The 16849-nt window shown below is 32.5% G+C and overlaps 1 protein-coding gene across 1 annotated transcript; it reads right to left on the bottom strand.

Moving 5' to 3' along the window:
* Positions 1 to 3776: 3776 nt before the first annotated feature.
* LOC145831564 (fibroblast growth factor receptor-like 1) lies at positions 3777 to 16779 on the bottom strand. Its single transcript, XM_082938858.1, has 11 exons — positions 16675 to 16779; positions 16381 to 16454; positions 15564 to 15698; positions 14648 to 14803; positions 11662 to 11700; positions 10942 to 11062; positions 10364 to 10533; positions 6977 to 7200; positions 6528 to 6672; positions 5387 to 5498; positions 3777 to 5224 (listed from the first exon to the last, which is right to left on the bottom strand). The coding sequence occupies exons 1-11, from the start codon at positions 16749 to 16751 to the stop codon at positions 4588 to 4590; spliced, it is 1890 nt and encodes a 629-aa protein (XP_082794984.1). The 5' UTR covers positions 16752 to 16779; the 3' UTR covers positions 3777 to 4587.
* Between the last annotated feature and the right edge of the window lie 70 nt (positions 16780 to 16849).

Raw genomic sequence — 16849 nt, 5'->3', positions numbered from 1 at the left:
TTGAGTGTTTAAGTTATACTTTTAAATTTTGAAAAGTAGGCTTTATACTTTATCCGAAAACTTTAATTTTTAGTTGAAAAACTTTGCAGCAAAAACTAACATCAAACCTTAGCAACACAAATGTTAAACTGGCAGCTAAGTCTGACTAGCAGTTTAAATATACTTTCTATATTATTTCACGGTTGTATACGTTTTATTTTATAGTACATTCTTTTTTAAAAGTTAAAAATAAATTTAATCTTAAAAATTTATAATTAATATTTATATTGAGACAAACAGAATTTATAGAACTTGAGTACCTTAAACTAAACTTAAAGTGTGGTAAAGAAAAGTTTAAATTTGTGTGTCAAGAAATGCAAAGAAGGTTTAAACTTAAGTTTTTACTACCACACTAAAAGTACTTATAAAACTAAAGCCAAAAGACAAATTAGTTAATCCACAACAAAGTTTTTAAACTATTTTTAACTAAAAAGTAATTTGAATGACTAACATAATTTAAACTTTATTTTAAAAGAAAAGCTAAATAATCAAAATCATTTATCAAGTTTTATATAGAACTGAACTTTACTTGAATTAAAAGGTTTTTAAAATAAACTTTTTTTAAATCATAATTGTTATTTAAAACATTTATTATAATTACTATTGCTATTATAATATTGTTTATTGTGCAATGTTGAACTCAGGCATCAAAACCTGAGCAACTTAACACACAAAAAAAAATAGATTTAAATAAATTTATACTAACGAATTTAACATAAAAAGTAAACATAAACAAAGAATTAAACAAAGTTAAACTTATAAAGAACTAGTTAATAAGTTAACACTTATTAGTTTGATATAAAAGGCGATAAGTAAGTACATACAAAAGAGAAACAACAAGTGCACATCCATACGAAAGTACAACCAAATAGATGATTTTCCAAAAGCATTGTTTACAAGACAAAATTAATAGCGTAAATTGTTAGTCTGTTAGGTGGAGGCGTAACATGAAATAAAAAAATGTTAAAATAAACTTAAATTTAAATATAGTTTATATATAAGAGTTATAATCTGTAAAGCTTGTGAAGTTTGTAATAAAAATACATACTTTAGATTTTTTGACAGTGCTCAAAGAACTTCGTAGTATAAAATTTATGATAAAGATTAACTTATGATTGCTAAAAAATTTTTAAAACAGGATCCAAAAAAGAAAGGTTATAGTTTAAAAATTTTATCACTAGAGGTCATTAAAACAATAATCTTTTAAAAATCTAGTTAAACATATACGTAGTAATACAAACTCATTTTTTCCTTTAACAAGTATTGCAGTAAATATTACTAGAAACACAAAATAAAAAACGTAGTCTGGTTATTTTCTAGTTTTTTTTATAATCATTAAAATGTAGCAACTCATGTAGTTTGTTTCCTACTTTTTTATTTTTAAGTACAATTTTATTCTTTCACGTGTTATAATCAACTACTTAACTTCTTAATCAACTGCTTAACTACAAAAAATTAGTAAACATTTCTATGTCTTCTAAAGATACATATTTATAATTTAAGCTAAGTAACAAGAAGTTTTTCTGGTGAATTAAGCTGAATTAACTCGTGTTCAGCATTTTTTACAATAAAATACATTTTTGTAACTTTAAAACAATATTTTAATAATGTAACGAACTGTTATAAATAACAAACATCTAAATTTTTAGTTTTTCTTAACTTTTAAAAAATAACTAAACACTTTTTAATTTTCCTATGCTGTTTTCAGTAAATGTGCCTTGGAATTTGTTTTTGATTGTTTTATAAATTTGTTAGTAAAAACTCTATAGACAAATTTAAGTGTTTCTTTTGTCGCTCAACAAATTTCTTAAAGTTAGAAAATTTAAATATACTACATTTAATTTATTTTGAATAAATTAAAAGTATAAAAACTTGATTACGCTGTAGAAATAAGAAACTTGTAACAAATACACAAACAGTAAATCATTAGTTTCAAAATTAACCTAAGCATTGTTTTTTTAACACTTAGAACGACTATTTTTATATATTTCACCTTAAAATTAGCCTACCAATTAAACAATTTGCATTTATTGAAATTTAACTTTGTTCATGTATTGTCAAACAATTAACTGTTCAAAGTTTCCTTTAGATTCGATAGACTTTTAATTTTTGTTAGTAAAAAGTTTTATGCAAACATTCAGGTAGAACTTTTCAGTTTCGCTTTATAGTATAAAAATAAACGTGTTTTTCAGTAAATAATTTAGTAAAGATACTTTATATAACATAATTTACCATAATAATAAATCATTAAACGTAATAAGAAAAAAGTTTCCTTATTTGTTGTAATAGTTAAATTGACGTTACTTTTTTAATCTTAAAAGTTTTAAAATGTAGATGGTTTAATTAAAATCAGTTTTACTTATCTGTTATTTTTAAAAAAATGCTTATAAAATTATATACCGTTTTCAATTGTTTAAAACGAAAAATATTTTAGATACTTATAAGTTTTTATAGTAAACTGTTAATTTTTATCAGTACTTTTCCCTTTATCAACTTTTTCTTTTTTTGTTTTTTTAGCATGCCAATGTAAAAAAAAAAATTATAGATGTATACACTTTAACAGAAAGTTAATTATTTTAATAGTTTCAATCAAACTTATATTAAAAAATCTCTTTTCTATAAAAAAAGCTCTTCATTTCTATGTTTGCAAATACTGTTTCCATCCTATTATTACAATTTTAGACTTTGAAAAGTATTCAAAACTTAAAAAAGTATATTCTATAATAGAAAGAATTTTTTTGTTGTTATTTTTTTCTTTTCTTTATAAGTGCATAAATGCTACAGTATTTATCTATATATTTTCATTTATAAATGTTAAGTGCAGTTATAGTAGAATTCACTTTTTTAAAAATATTAAAAAATTATACAATTGTTTATCTATGTATTAAAATGTAAAATTCTTTTTACTGTTCTAGTTAAATTATAAAATACAAAAGAAAAATGACACTTTTAGCACAAAATACTGATAAAATTTAAGATTAAAATTTTTCAGCGTATTACTTTTTTACCTTTTTTAAGAATTTTTAACCTATCATTCAAGTATTCACATGTTTTCTGTTAGTATTGTTTATCTCGTTTTATAAGTTAATTTAAAGTTGTATATTTTTTTAGTTCTTATGTTATTAGACAAATTTTTAAGTACGTATTTAAATACAAAATTCAGTTAATTTTCGTTTAGTTTTTTTTCTTTCATTTCTTTTAATTGATTATTTTATTATAAATAATTCAAATATCTAGATGATAAAAAGTTATGAGTCATAGCTTGTAGGAAATTGTAAAAGCATGTGGTGTACGACTCAATAACCGAATGGTTTTTTGTACTCCAGGTCCTTAGACCAAACTTTTTGAGCGCTTTTTTTTATCGCTGATTTAACAAAAATAATAATACAATATTTGCAACAATAAACGCTTTTTAATTAAGCGATTCAGTGATGTATTTGAAAAGTATATATTTATGCCATATTAGATATGAAAAATTAAAATAAATAAGTTTAATAAGTAAAGATATACAAAGCGATTAATTTTTTCAAACTTGATCAAACTTGCTAGAGCTTAAACTTTTATTTTATACCTACATGGCAGAATGTTTAACTTTCATTTAAAATTGACTAAAAATTATTACTTTTCCTAACAATATTTTCTTACTTTTGTAAACTTATTGTATGTAGAAATAAGACCACATTAATACTAAAAGTTTATTGAAAGATATACAGCAAAAAAGTCGTACTAAAAGTGTATCTAAGCTTATGCTTTATAAAAGCTAATTAGTTTTAGATGTTGTATCGACTTATTTAAAGAAAATATAAGTGCAAAAAATTGGCAAGTTAAAAGAGGTTAAATTAAAATAATATAATGCAATAGAACATTGAAATAGTTCTTTGTGTGTCTTTAAAAAAATATCATAACTTAATTAAATTCCAACTTTATTCACATAATATTTTTTCGGTTTAAAAGCTTCAAAACAACCATGGAACATAGAGTAAAGATTCAGAGGTAGACAAAATCAACATAAAACTAATAACAATTACCATGATAAAACCAATGTTAAAAATTTATGTTTTATGCTATCTAAAAATTTTGTAGTTTTGCCAGGCAATTTCTTATTTTATTTTAAAAGTATTCAAAAGCTCTCATGTGTCTATACTGTAATTTCACAGTAAAAAAAAGAGAACATTTTACCTAAAAAGCAAACAGCTTGATCAAAACACTGAAAGTACATTTTTCTTGTTCTTAAGCAAAAGAATAAAGAAAAGGATTGACTAGGCATTTCAAATGTGGCAGCTAGCCAAACTCTTTTCGCTTATAACTGTTTTAAAATTAATAAAACGGTTATACTTTTAGAGTTATTTCTTTCAGCTAGACTTTTAACTTTAGAAAACATAACAAGCTAGATAAGCTCTTTGGTTTTTACAACTATTCTAAAGTAATTAACACTGACGAAATATTCCAAACAGTACGAAAACCAACCGTAGTACATCCTACCTAGAAAAACTAAAGCTCAGCGAAAAAAATCAAATCCTGAGATTCTTCGTTGTGACGTCACAAAATTCACGCCGAGCTCCGGCCTATCGTGACGTCGCCGCTCGACGTCTCGTCGCTTATCGTTTCCGTGCTTGCCCCCGTCAGGTACCTGACGTCGTCGTCGTGACGCGGCGACTTCTTGTACGGGTTCGTCCCGAACTTCCGAACCTTGGAGCGACCGTGCTTGGACGGCTGGTTGAGGCTAGAGCACGACGACGTCATTTCCGACTGGGTGCGGCAGCTGGGAGGGGGAGGCTCGTAGCGGGCCGTCGACTTCTTGATCGGCACGTAGTCGCTCGTCGTCGACGTCATCACCTCATAGCTGGACGCGTCGTAGCTCGCCTCGGTCTCGTAGGCGGTGGGACAGGGGGCCGGGCACCGTGCGCTGCTCGCTACCGAGTACTCGTACCTGGGCAGGACGGGCCGGCGGTGGTGGCCGTACGTAGTGAAAGAGGGCGGGGATTTTTTGACGACGTCATAGTCGTTACGGTTCGTTGGCGACGTGGAGAAGGAGTAGGTGGTGAGGGGCGACCTGCGGAAGTTTCCGCGCGAAGACCTGCCGCTCCTCGTGCTGGATGACGTCACAATGGTGGAAGTCGTCTTGTTGATTTGGAACGATGACGTCATGCCTTCCGCAGCCCACTTTCTTTTCCAAAATATATACCTGTGTTCAGGTTAAAATAAAAACTTAAAATTCTTAAAAGAAATATATAATTTTTTTAAAACAAAATACTAATGTCATCTTCAAAAACCTTTTTTTATAGTTTGCTCAGATTAATTGAAAGCAGTAAAAATTTGTTTAAAACACATTGATTAAATAACTTACAAAGACAGGAACAGCAGAAATATGAGAATTAGTAAGCACGGAACAGTTATAACAATCATGGAAGAAAATCTTTCTTCTTTTTGTATATTGTTGATTGCTCTCACGTTATTACCTGAAAATAATAGTAAAAGTTAAAGATTTTGAATGCCAGAAGTTATTTTACATTATTGTTTAGTATTATGATATTTTTGTATTACAATTAACAGGTTAAACTTTTATCTGTTAAAAGCCAGTTTAAAAGACGGACAAAGCTATTAATATTTTTTCTGCTGCAATAGTGGCAGATACTTTGTAAGATTTATTATTTGCACTTCCACCTACTTTTAAAAAGTAAAATAGGTGACAGCTCGATAAAACAGTAGTTTTCACAGCTGAAATCGTTTCCAAGCATAAGCTACTCTGTATGGGTTAAGTAAACCCGAATGATAAACGGTTTTTCAATACATTTTTTACAATGTAATAAAAATTGAGTTTACTATCAAAAGGGTTTATTGTAGTGTTGGATTATTTAAACCCAACGACCACATCGTGTTTTTTCAGTTTTCAACAATTTCATTGTGCCGCGGACGCCGAACACAAAAGGCAAATATAAACAAAAAAACACAAAAATCTTGTGACAATTACTTTTGTGGCTGAAAAAACAGAGCGTGCCTTTAAACCAAACAGCAGTGCGCGAGAAAGCGCAGCTATCGCCTTTGTTGAGTCGTAACTAATTGAAGGTCATTTTTAACACTTGCTTGTCAAAAGTTACCGTAAATGGCTGAGCTAATTTGATAACCAAAACAACCTTTTAACATACATTTTGTTTAGTTTATTCAAGTAATTTTTTGCTCTTTTTATTATTATAATTTTTAAGATTTTTTGCAATTATTCATATGAATTTTAAAAGCATTTTGAATTGAAAACTGCAAGTATAAGTGTTTTAAATTGAGTAATATTGTTGTTGTATTAGTTAAAAACATAGAAATGAACTTTAAAGTTATAAGCTTCATTTTTTTGAAATCAATGCTTTTACAAACTTAGTCTTAATCAGATGTCATGAATGTGATATGTAACTTAAGCTGTTATTTTTCAAATAAATAAAACATTTTATGACATGCAGAACGACAATTAGGAGTGTATAAGATTTAGAAGTACTAACGAGGAAGGACATTGACGGTTATTTCCTTGAAAGTCCACCCCCCGGTTGTCATGGCGAGGCAAATGTACACGCCACTGTCCACACCCCTTCTGCTGTTCATAATCGTGTACTTGGTCAGGTACTGCGACTTGCCTCGGTAGTTCATCTGGTACAAAGTTGGTGAGTTAGTTTGTGTTATAAAAGTTTGGTTTTTTAGTCGTTTTATAAAATTTTAGGTTATGACAAGTTGCTCGAGTTAGTTTTCTTTATAAATATAAATATTTTTGATATGCGTGATTGTTCTAAATTATTTTTTTAATGTTTTTGATGTATAAAAAGTAGTTTAACAAAAAAATAAATACAGTCTTGTCATTTACAAGGTATATGGAATATTTTTTTTGCCTCTCATGATAAATATTTCAAAAATTTTTTTTAATTTTCTACAATAAAATTAATCACTTGATACTCACAGGTTGCAACGGAAGGAATATGTAGTAGTTCTCGTTGTGGTATATTATTTTCTCTTCCGGGTATTTACCTCGCTGCGAGGGGTGGATCTGCCTGACCCACTTGAGCTCGGGCGGGGTGGGCTTGGACTCGACGGTGCAGTGGAGGGATACTTGGTCCCCTTCGTACACGGTGGTGTTTCCCCGCGAGTAATCGATGATGGACGGCTGGTTGTCCACGTGGGTTGCTGTGAAAATGTTTAAATTGATTACAATTTAAATAGTTGGGTTTTTTTATTTAAAATTGAGTAATGTTGAATAACATTGTATATTTATATCTAACTTAAAAGCTTTTCAAAATTTTACAGCGACTAAGTTTTGTCTAATATAATTTTAAGTCATTTAACAAGTTTGAGTTAACTTTTTCTTTAACGATAACCTATTTAAAAGGACTATACTTAAAAGAAAACACTTTTATAAGCACAGTACTTTTAATACTAACTTCAATTTCTTTTTAATGGTTTAAGACATTAAAATATGAAATATACTCAACTAGTAAATTAAGCATGCCGTTTTTTTACGACTACGCTTTGATAAGAAGTAGTCCATGAAAAAGTTTTGATAGATGCAAAAGTTTTTACAAAATTTCTTCCATACTTTAATAGACTTAATTTTGGTATGCTAATGTTGTCAAATGTCGCTAATGACAAATTCCTTCCATGTTTTTATTTTTAGAACTATACATATTTTTTTAATCAACCGTCTGGACTTTCCAGCCGAAACTTTACCTTCTACCAACGTCTGCAACTGTTTAAATTACGTTTACGACACACAGCAATTCATTAAAACAGTTCATTGAATTTATCCGCACTGCTCGCAGGTTTGTTGAGAAGCGACACGAGCTGGCGGGAGTAATTTTCCGTGCAGCTGCACCTTACATGAAAACAACTCGTTAAACACGTCGCAAACGTCGTTTTAACAGCAAACTTTAAGTGGCTTCGGTGGTGACGTAACCGATGTCGGTTTTTCGGCTTGTAAAGTAAAATGCAGGAGTCCGAAATTTAAATGTTTTTTTTGATGTCGCAACCGTGTTTTTAAAGTTGTAGTTTTTTTTCGTCGCAAACACCGTTCGGTCCGAAAGCCAGACGAAACGAAAACAACAAGAGAACAGAAGGCTTGTACGCGAACCAGATAATTTATGTAAGTTTGTTTGGCCACAAGCAAGCTGTTCCTTTTGATCTTCGCTTTTGCGTTCGTTTCAAGGAAAAAGTAAAACTCGCGGATCTAGTTCACAAGCGCGTGCGATTTTTTTTTTCTGACACCGCGAAGCAAGTGCCGCAGTTTAACTCTCAAGCGGCGGAATGGAAGAGATGAAAGGAAAAGGCCGCCGAAAAAAAGCAGATAAACAAAAGGCGAATGTAGGACACGGAGGCGGGCGGCGAACTTCAAAGGAATTTTTTTTTTCTGAAAACCGTCGTGTTTTCGTTGCGGTCACTTTTTATTTGTTGCTTCTGCTAATCTGGTTAATTTTTTGCTTTTTTGTTTTCTTTTCAAACAATTCTGTTTGACCTTGCTTGCTGCAAAACTGTCACTTTCTCGCTGCTTCTGCTTTGCTGTCACACGTCCAACTTAAATTGATTTTTCACGACAGGTCTACTGACATTTCGTTTTAACAGCTTTATCGGTATTTCTAATAAGATAAAACGGCTTTTGTGAAAGTTTTTTTGTGGTTAAGTTAGTTTTTTTTTAGTTAAAATTTAATAAAAAAACGTTTAACAAGGCTTGATCAATATAATTTTCTTCGAACGAAACATTTTTACCTTTATCAATATATTGTGAATGAAGATGAGTATTTTAAATTTGAATTAAATTTGAACAAATAATCCTGATATCAAAGCTATTAAGTTTATCGGTTTACGCTTACAATGAAAATCGGCAATTTATGAGTCAAACGAAACCGCAAACTTAAGTAGAAAATTCTTAAGTTGTAGTTTTTATCCAAATCCGTCATTTAGATTTATTGATAAGTAAATTGGCTTTATTTTAGACCGGAAAAAAAGCATAGTAAATCAAAACAACTCACTTTGTGATATGATAAACTTCATATCATAAACAATAAATTTCGAACTTAGAACTTTCTTCTAAAAGTTTCATTAAAACCAACACAACAACTACTGATAATAATCGAAAAGAAAAATAGAAGTCGAGTCGTCCACCTTTTAAATGAAACACGATATCAAAAAACACATATCAATTTTCAGAGAGGTTCCAGCGAAGCAGCCGGATATTCGAGCTTCAACAAAAAAGCACAGAAACACAGAAAAAGCACCCCGGGGCATCTCGTCGGATAGGGACAATTTTCGAATTTGCAGATAAAGTATCAGCGCGACGGATCACCGAGAGATCAGATAAACCGGAGAGAGAGTCTTCACATCGGCAGAAGGAGATGTAATCGAGGGACTTTTCTCTTCACTAAATCACCGCCGTATCTGATCTGAAAGTTTTAATTTCAACTTTCTGTTTGTTTTGTCATTTTCCGATACGCCCCTGACTATCTCAAGCTCGCCATCTTAAACTCAACCTTTAGCTTTGACTTCGCCTGTGATGATTTCCGCAATTAGCTTTGCAATTAAAATTTTCTAAGCACCTAAAATTAAAACTGTGTGTAATAATAAAAAACGCGATGTGATTGATCGTTTTGAAATTAACTCTGAAAACTTGAACTGATGTGTTTGGATTAATAAGCTTAAACGGTGCTCAAGAATAACAACACGATGCTTTAATCTGCTGTTAAGAAACTTACTTGGAAAGATTACTTAAAACTTACTTCATTTAGGTTTTTTGCATGTTTTTATACTTACGAAAAAAATATATAGGTCAATAAAAAAACTTAACCAAATTCATTAAAATCGAATCCTTAGTAAAGTATTTAAATTTCAAAATAAACTTGAAAAACACTTCTTTAAAAAAATGCTACTTTTTTAGTTTGTAGAAGTACATAATTTGTATGATAGTACGTAATATTTAGTTTTTGCTAAGTTAGGAAACAATCATGATGAAATTTTGAGAAATGAGTTATGGTATTAATTTTAAGCTTTAGCTTAGTTTTTTCTAGCTAAGCAAAATTGTAGTATGTTACGACTTTTCATTTAACTCAAAAATAAAAGTGGTTCGAAAATAAATAGGCAAAAGCCAATAGGCTGATAAAGTAAGTTTTAATAAACTTAACATTAGATTTTGCCGATAAATGTTGTAACATTCGATGTTAGTTCCGATAAAAATGTGCTCAATCTTAAATAAAAAATAAGTTCGACAGGTAATTTGCATGCAGCTTTGCAACAGGCAGAGTAAAATGTGATTTTAGAGTTCAAACAGGCTTGTCGATTGGCAAAAATTACGTTCGAAACTCACTGTAAACGTTCAGCTTGTACCGGAAGCTGATTTTTCCCGCGGAATTTTTCACCTGGCACGTGTAAAAGCCGCCGTCCTCGTGGACCAGGTCCTTCACGACCAGCACCCATTGGTCCCCGTCGAAACTGTGCGGCGTTCCGGTTGACTTGGTAACGTTCCCGTCCTTAAACCTGTTGTAATTTGTCACGTTAGTCGAAGATTGAAAAGTTATAAAAGTATTTTTTGAAATATTTTTTTTCAACAATAAAACTCAAGGTTTTATTTGAAAGCATACTTTGTTTGATTTATCTCATTTTTCAATTTAGCAAATGACTTTAAGCAGAACCAAAACTTAGAACAAATAAGAATAAAAATGTCATTAGCCTGAAATACAAATATTGTAATTACCTTGAAAAATTCGAAAATTTAGCGAGTCGCAAGATATCTATCGCTAAAGTGAAGGTTAATTTCGTGAAAAACTATCAATCAAATAAAGATAAACGTGCAATTTTGGCGTTAAAAACCGGCAGATAAGAAAAATCGTTTAATAAGTGGCTTGCTACACTGCTTTCTTGACTATTAAGTTTTTATTCACTTACCAAGTTATATGAGGGTCGGGGCTGCCTTTTGCTCTACAATAAAGCTTCACAGTGGACCCCTCTTCCTTCAGAATTGTCGGGTTTCTCATTTTACGAGGCTCGGAAAAGTAAGGCCGTCTCTCTGAAGAAAGGTTGTAAATTTTAAAATAAAGGAAAAAAGCTGATACCAACATGTAATTGATGTAAATAAAACTATTATCCAGCTTAGATTGATGTGTAGATTTTATTAAAATTTAATAAAAACAAAATTTTTAAGGGGTTGAAACACCTTGAAACAATTAACTAGCATTATACACATGCTGTTTAATAATAAAAACAACAAAATGTTTTTTAGGTTTAAAGCTTGCCAAGAAGTTCAAATAATTAGTAGAAAATTGTAGTTTTTGTTTTGTAAAAACAACAGTTTGACTGCTTTTCTATGCGTGATGAAACTTTATCACTTTTTTATTTCAGAGCTTTTTACAAAAATAAATGCTACTTGATAGCGTTTTTATAGGATTACTTGTAATAGAATACTATGAGAAAAGCCTAGTAAAATTAAAGCCATACCGTGCAAAGAAATACTTACCTGAAGTTTTACAAAGTAGAACAAAAGCTTAACTTTTAATGTTCGAAAAGTAAGTTGTACCAAAAAACAAAAACGAAATAACGCATTTAAACATTAGATAAATACAAAGTTATGTAAATTTTTTTAATAGGTGTTTAAAACATCAAACTCACTTAGATTCAGTTTTTCTTTTTGATGATCACCATGTTTTTCTGTAAATGTAACAACATATTAGTTATTAGTTAAAACGAAATGCTATCAAAGTAGACATACAAATATGTATAGCAGTAAATCAAAAAAGCATCAACAACTTCATTGTAAATTTTTCAAATAACCAATTACGACGACATCATTCGCCACTCTAACCCGCAGCGGAAATCGAAATGTCGCCAAAATTAACTTGGGTCTTTCTGCGGCGACGACTTCTCACAAAAGCGCTCCGAGTCGCGGCGACGTGACTTCGCGAAAACAAAACACGAACAGCTTATTCAGCGGCACCTACGCATGACGTCACTTGACAACGGCCTCGTTAGCAACGGAAGCGCGCGATCACTACGTCACGCAAATCCGGATGAATGTCATGAAGCGAATGAAGCGAGAAGTTTTAGTTTTGAAATTTCCACTGAATATTGTTTTGCTGGAATTCGTTTGGTTGTTTTAAGTTCTTTAGTTTTTTTTCGGTTAGTCATGCAGAATTGTAAAACACAACTTAAGCAAAATTTATTTCAAACTAAGTAGCTGTTTAGCTGTTTTTAAGCTTGTTTCACTCCTACAAAATATTAAACAACTTGTTTTTCTTATCGCGGTTTAAACACACAATCCAAAAACAACTTTATGTATTTTTTTTCAAAACAAATTAAACATATCAAAACATAACTATTGCTTATCACGATTAGTCTCATGACTAATTCAATTTGTTATTGAAGTTAACAAGTTTGATAAAAATTTATTTTTTCCGGCACCTTGATGTTTCGCTAATTGTTGTTCGACTACTTTTTGCAACAACTTTATCATACTTTTTTTTATCTTTAAGCTTTTGTAACTCCGCCAGTTCAAGCCACTTACACACACTGAGGCTTTTAATCTCATGAGTGTGTAATGAAAAAAAACATCGTTATCTTTACGATGCTCAGCTCCGATAGTGGTCCCTCACTCGGCTCAAATGTTTGTTTAGCGAAAGGGGTTCAATAAAGCGACGCCGCTTTCATTTAACTCAAACATCCCCCTTTTTTAAGATTTAACATCAAGAAGAAAAAAAAGAGACAAGCCAGCACTTTTAGCGCTTCTCGCTCAAAGTTTACTATTTTGCGAGCGGCCCGACGGCCTTTTATCTGGCAGCACCATCTTCGCGTTCGGCTTTATCTGTTAATTCTGATCTCGATGAGCAACATCTGCATCATCATCATCATCAGCAGCAGCAGATCATCAGAAGTGCCAGTCGTTGAAATCACATTAGCGCGCCGAACAAAAACAAACACGCTGTTTTGCTGCCTCGCGCATTAAATATTGAGGCTGTTAAAAGCTGCGCGCCGCGCAAAGCTGGTTTCGAGCAAACAAATTATTTGCGCTCAACGTGTTTTTCGGTAGCTTTGTGTTTTTCGCGTGTGTGAAAATACATACTTATTGTTTGTTGTAAAAAGTAATCGCGCTCAGTTGACAAACAAAGTTTTGCTTTTTCTCACTTTCAAACGATCGGGGTTGCGACGGGAGAATGCGAGCGAAGCGTTTCCAGCAAGCCCGCCATCAATCTCAATGACTTTCACAAGTCGCTTGTAATCTCATCGGACGCTAAGTGGCAAAGCCTTCGAAACTTTCAAACTTCCGTCTCCCTGTCTCTCTCTTGCGTGTGTTTGCCTTGGCATAAAAGTAAAGCAAACACGGCTGTGATCTCACGAAAAAGCTCGCAAAACTGTCACTGGCTGCAGTGGAAATGAGACAGTATGTTGATTTTTGGCCGACGTTTAACGATACATTTTATCGCGAAAGAAAATCAATTCATAATATACCCTAAAAGGTTTTGCCATTGACGTTTAGTCTTGCCGTGCTAATGAAAAACATTTTAAAGTTTAAATTTAAATTAGCAAGCATAAAAAGTTGATAACTTTATTGTAATTTTATGTATACGAATTTTATAAATTCAAAAACAAATAACAATTTCTTATAATTCGTTGTTGGAAGTATAAACACTTTTATAACTATAGAAACTAAAAACATAATTGGAAGTTAAAACAGTTTTACTTTGAGCTTAATGAAAGCACAACAAACTTGTTTAAACAATTGCTTGTTGAAAACTCAGGAAGTGTACTCAACTTTCAAAAGGCTTACTCAGCACTCGAAAAAAAAATTGAATCACGTAAAACACGACCGGTGCGTTAAGTAGGTTAAACCCTGCACAAACATTCGACCGCCAGGTCCACACACATGAGGCAAAAGTGTAACAAAAAGTTGTAAAAACAACAGGCACAGTGTGTGGGAAAGGCAGCAGCTACAAGTCACAGCGTTTTGTAGCGCTTTTTCACTGCACGCACACAGGCTTGTGTGTTGCTGGTAACAAGGGCACTTGAGTGGCACTCGCCATTATTAAAAGCTGTCCGCGCGCCCATTGTGCCCCCCACTTGTTCATTAGGCGCTGTGTGTGTAGGGATAATTAAGTTGACCAATGACGACGCTCATTGTTCTACACCTGCTCGACTCAACAACGCACAACTCCTCTGCCTCCAGTGTTTTGCGCTTCTTTTCAAATTTCACCAGCGCACAATGGGATTACTACGGGCCGATTGTTTCTGCGCTGATTGTTTTTCTGCGCCTTTCCACTACATGCAAAGTAAGCTTCGGAGAGTTTTTAAAGATGCGTTGTCAAAAGACTGCTAATTAGCGGGATGAGTGAACGGGTTTGAAACTCTCGTCGGACCGCAGTGTTTTCCTCACATGTTTGCTCGAAGTGGCTAACAACAAAAACACTTGGAGACAGTAAACTAGTTTTTTTATTCAGTGTAAATATGTGCATGTAAACAAACTTGATGGTTTTTTCGACTTTTAACGTTATAATCTTAATACTTATACTGTTTTTCAATTTCAAAGTTTAAAAATGTATTTAACATCATAGTAGTAAACTTTAAGCTTTATTGAATTAATGATAAAAACGAAAAGTTAACATACTTGGAGAAACTTCGACCAATATTTGCAAGCTGCTCGTTCCATATCCATTTGTGACGTAACACATAAATATTCCGTGATCTTGAGGTCTCACTTGCTTTATTTTCAGCTCTGATTTGCCAATTTTGTAATATGAAAAAGAACTGTCCAAATAGATGCCTGCAAAAGTATTATTATGAATCACAAGAAAAAACAACTATAACAGTAAATTTTAAATAGTTTAAACATTTCTCCTTACAATTACCTTGTCGTAAAATATTTACTTTTTATGGATACGAAACACTTAAAAAAGGCAAAAACAAAAAAAATTTTGAAAGTTGCTTCAAAAAACAAGCTTAAAGGCTCTATGCGAGGCGCGCATCAGAAACTTCAAACGATTCTCGAAATCACAAGGCAAGGCGAAAGCAAAAGGCACAACAAACAAAAAGTTTCCGCTTCGCAGCCCACGTGATAAGAATGCGCACTGGGGGTTGTTAATCAGCCGGACGGTCCAACGTCCACCGCCGTCACTTTCACGGTTGGAGAGCCGCGCTTCCATCAGCGCCTTGCCAACTTTCTCTCTCATTCGCCTCGCGATCCGCGCACCACAACGCCTTTCTCGCTCGCTTCAATTTAAAAGCGATTCGTCAAAACTTTGGAGGCTAAGTAGATGCGCGAAGGTGACTTATGTTAAGATCGAACGGCCGCGCGCAGTTTCCGGCTCGAGTGTGTTTCACCACACACACGTTTAAAGTGTTTGATCCAACACGAAGGAACAGGTGAGTAGTGAGTTTGGTGGGAAAAGCATTTTTAAAATCTATGTGAAAAGCTGCTTTTTCATCAGTGACTTATTTTATCGTCAGTTTGTAAACTAATAAAAAAAACTGAAAAAAAATATTCAAAATAATCGAAAAGGTTTCTAGTTTCAAACAAAACCCACCGTCCTTGTACCACTCAACGTGCCTCTCGTTCAACCTCCTGGCCTTGCAAGGAACCACCACCTCCTGCTCCCCCTCCTCCACCTGCAACCTGATCAGCTTGTCCTCTTTCATCTGCGGAGGACGACCTCGTCCGGCTGAAAAGAGTTTTTCAAAACTTAGTGGTTTGTATGCATAAACAGTTAATGACGACAATAATAAACGCCGCTGTTTAGCTTGTTTTAAGTTTTAACAAAACTTTAATTCTAACTCAATTGTAACTATGCAAGCACAAGTGTTTATTTGTTCACCATGCATAAGTGGATAACGTTATCTTTGCTTTCTTTATTTTGACCTTTCATCCGGTGTGTTTGTACAAAATCTTACGTTTCTGTACACATACACATGTAAAACATATAAAAAACACAAACGAGAGTTGCCCTGCTCAGATCTCACATTATGATAATCCGTGTTGGTAGTAATAATAAATTTTGTTTGCGCCGGCCACGCTCGCCCTTTGAAAATTTGTTTTGGGCGCAACTCGTTGCTGAGGGTGAATGCGATTTGAGGCTGATTACTCGCTGCAGCTTGCAACATTGCTTTCAAGTAATTAACAAAGCGAAACTTCAACAGAGCTCATACAAACACACTGAATTTGATTAGTAGTCATGTGATATTGTCACACATTCCAAGACAGTTTAAACTCGTGACTTTTAATGAGTATGAACATTTATTGAAGCTATAGTGTTTTTAAGTTGTGCGAAACAAGTAGTATGAATATTAAGCGCTTCAAATAATTCTAATTGTACTGTTTTTTAAGTAGCAAATGTAAAAACAAACCGTATGTGGCGTTGAGAGTGTTGAAAAAGAATGCAGCGAATATGACAATGAGCTTTGTAAATTGCATGCTGTACCTGCGATATGATTAGTTATTTAAGACAATAGATCATATATTTATTTTTGAAAAATTCTTAAATTTTGTTACTAAGTTTAATTCTATTTAGTTCAGTGGGTATACTTTAAATTTTTGTTTAAAATGTTCTTCAACATACAAAGCTAAAGCTGATATTAAGTGTTATTTAAAATATAAATGAGTTGCTAAGTTTTAAACTAGTGTTATGTAAATATACAAACCCTTTTTTATATGTTTTTATTCTTTTTGTGCCATTGCAACAGGCTTCTTTGGTTTTGGAAGTATTTTCAAATGCCATGTTAATAGCTCATTTCAAATTAAAATCTAAATGTTAAAACAAACAGTCAAGTTGAGTGTTGCTTTCAAGAACTCTTTTGTTCTAGTTGTTAGCTTTGT

This window comes from Thalia democratica, chromosome 3 (assembly GCF_965202585.1).
Source record: "Thalia democratica chromosome 3, ktThaDemo2.hap1.1, whole genome shotgun sequence".
Lineage (NCBI taxonomy): Eukaryota > Metazoa > Chordata > Thaliacea > Salpida > Salpidae > Thalia > Thalia democratica.
Note: the sequence above shows the minus strand (reverse complement) of the source record. Positions and strands in the feature narration are given on the sequence as shown.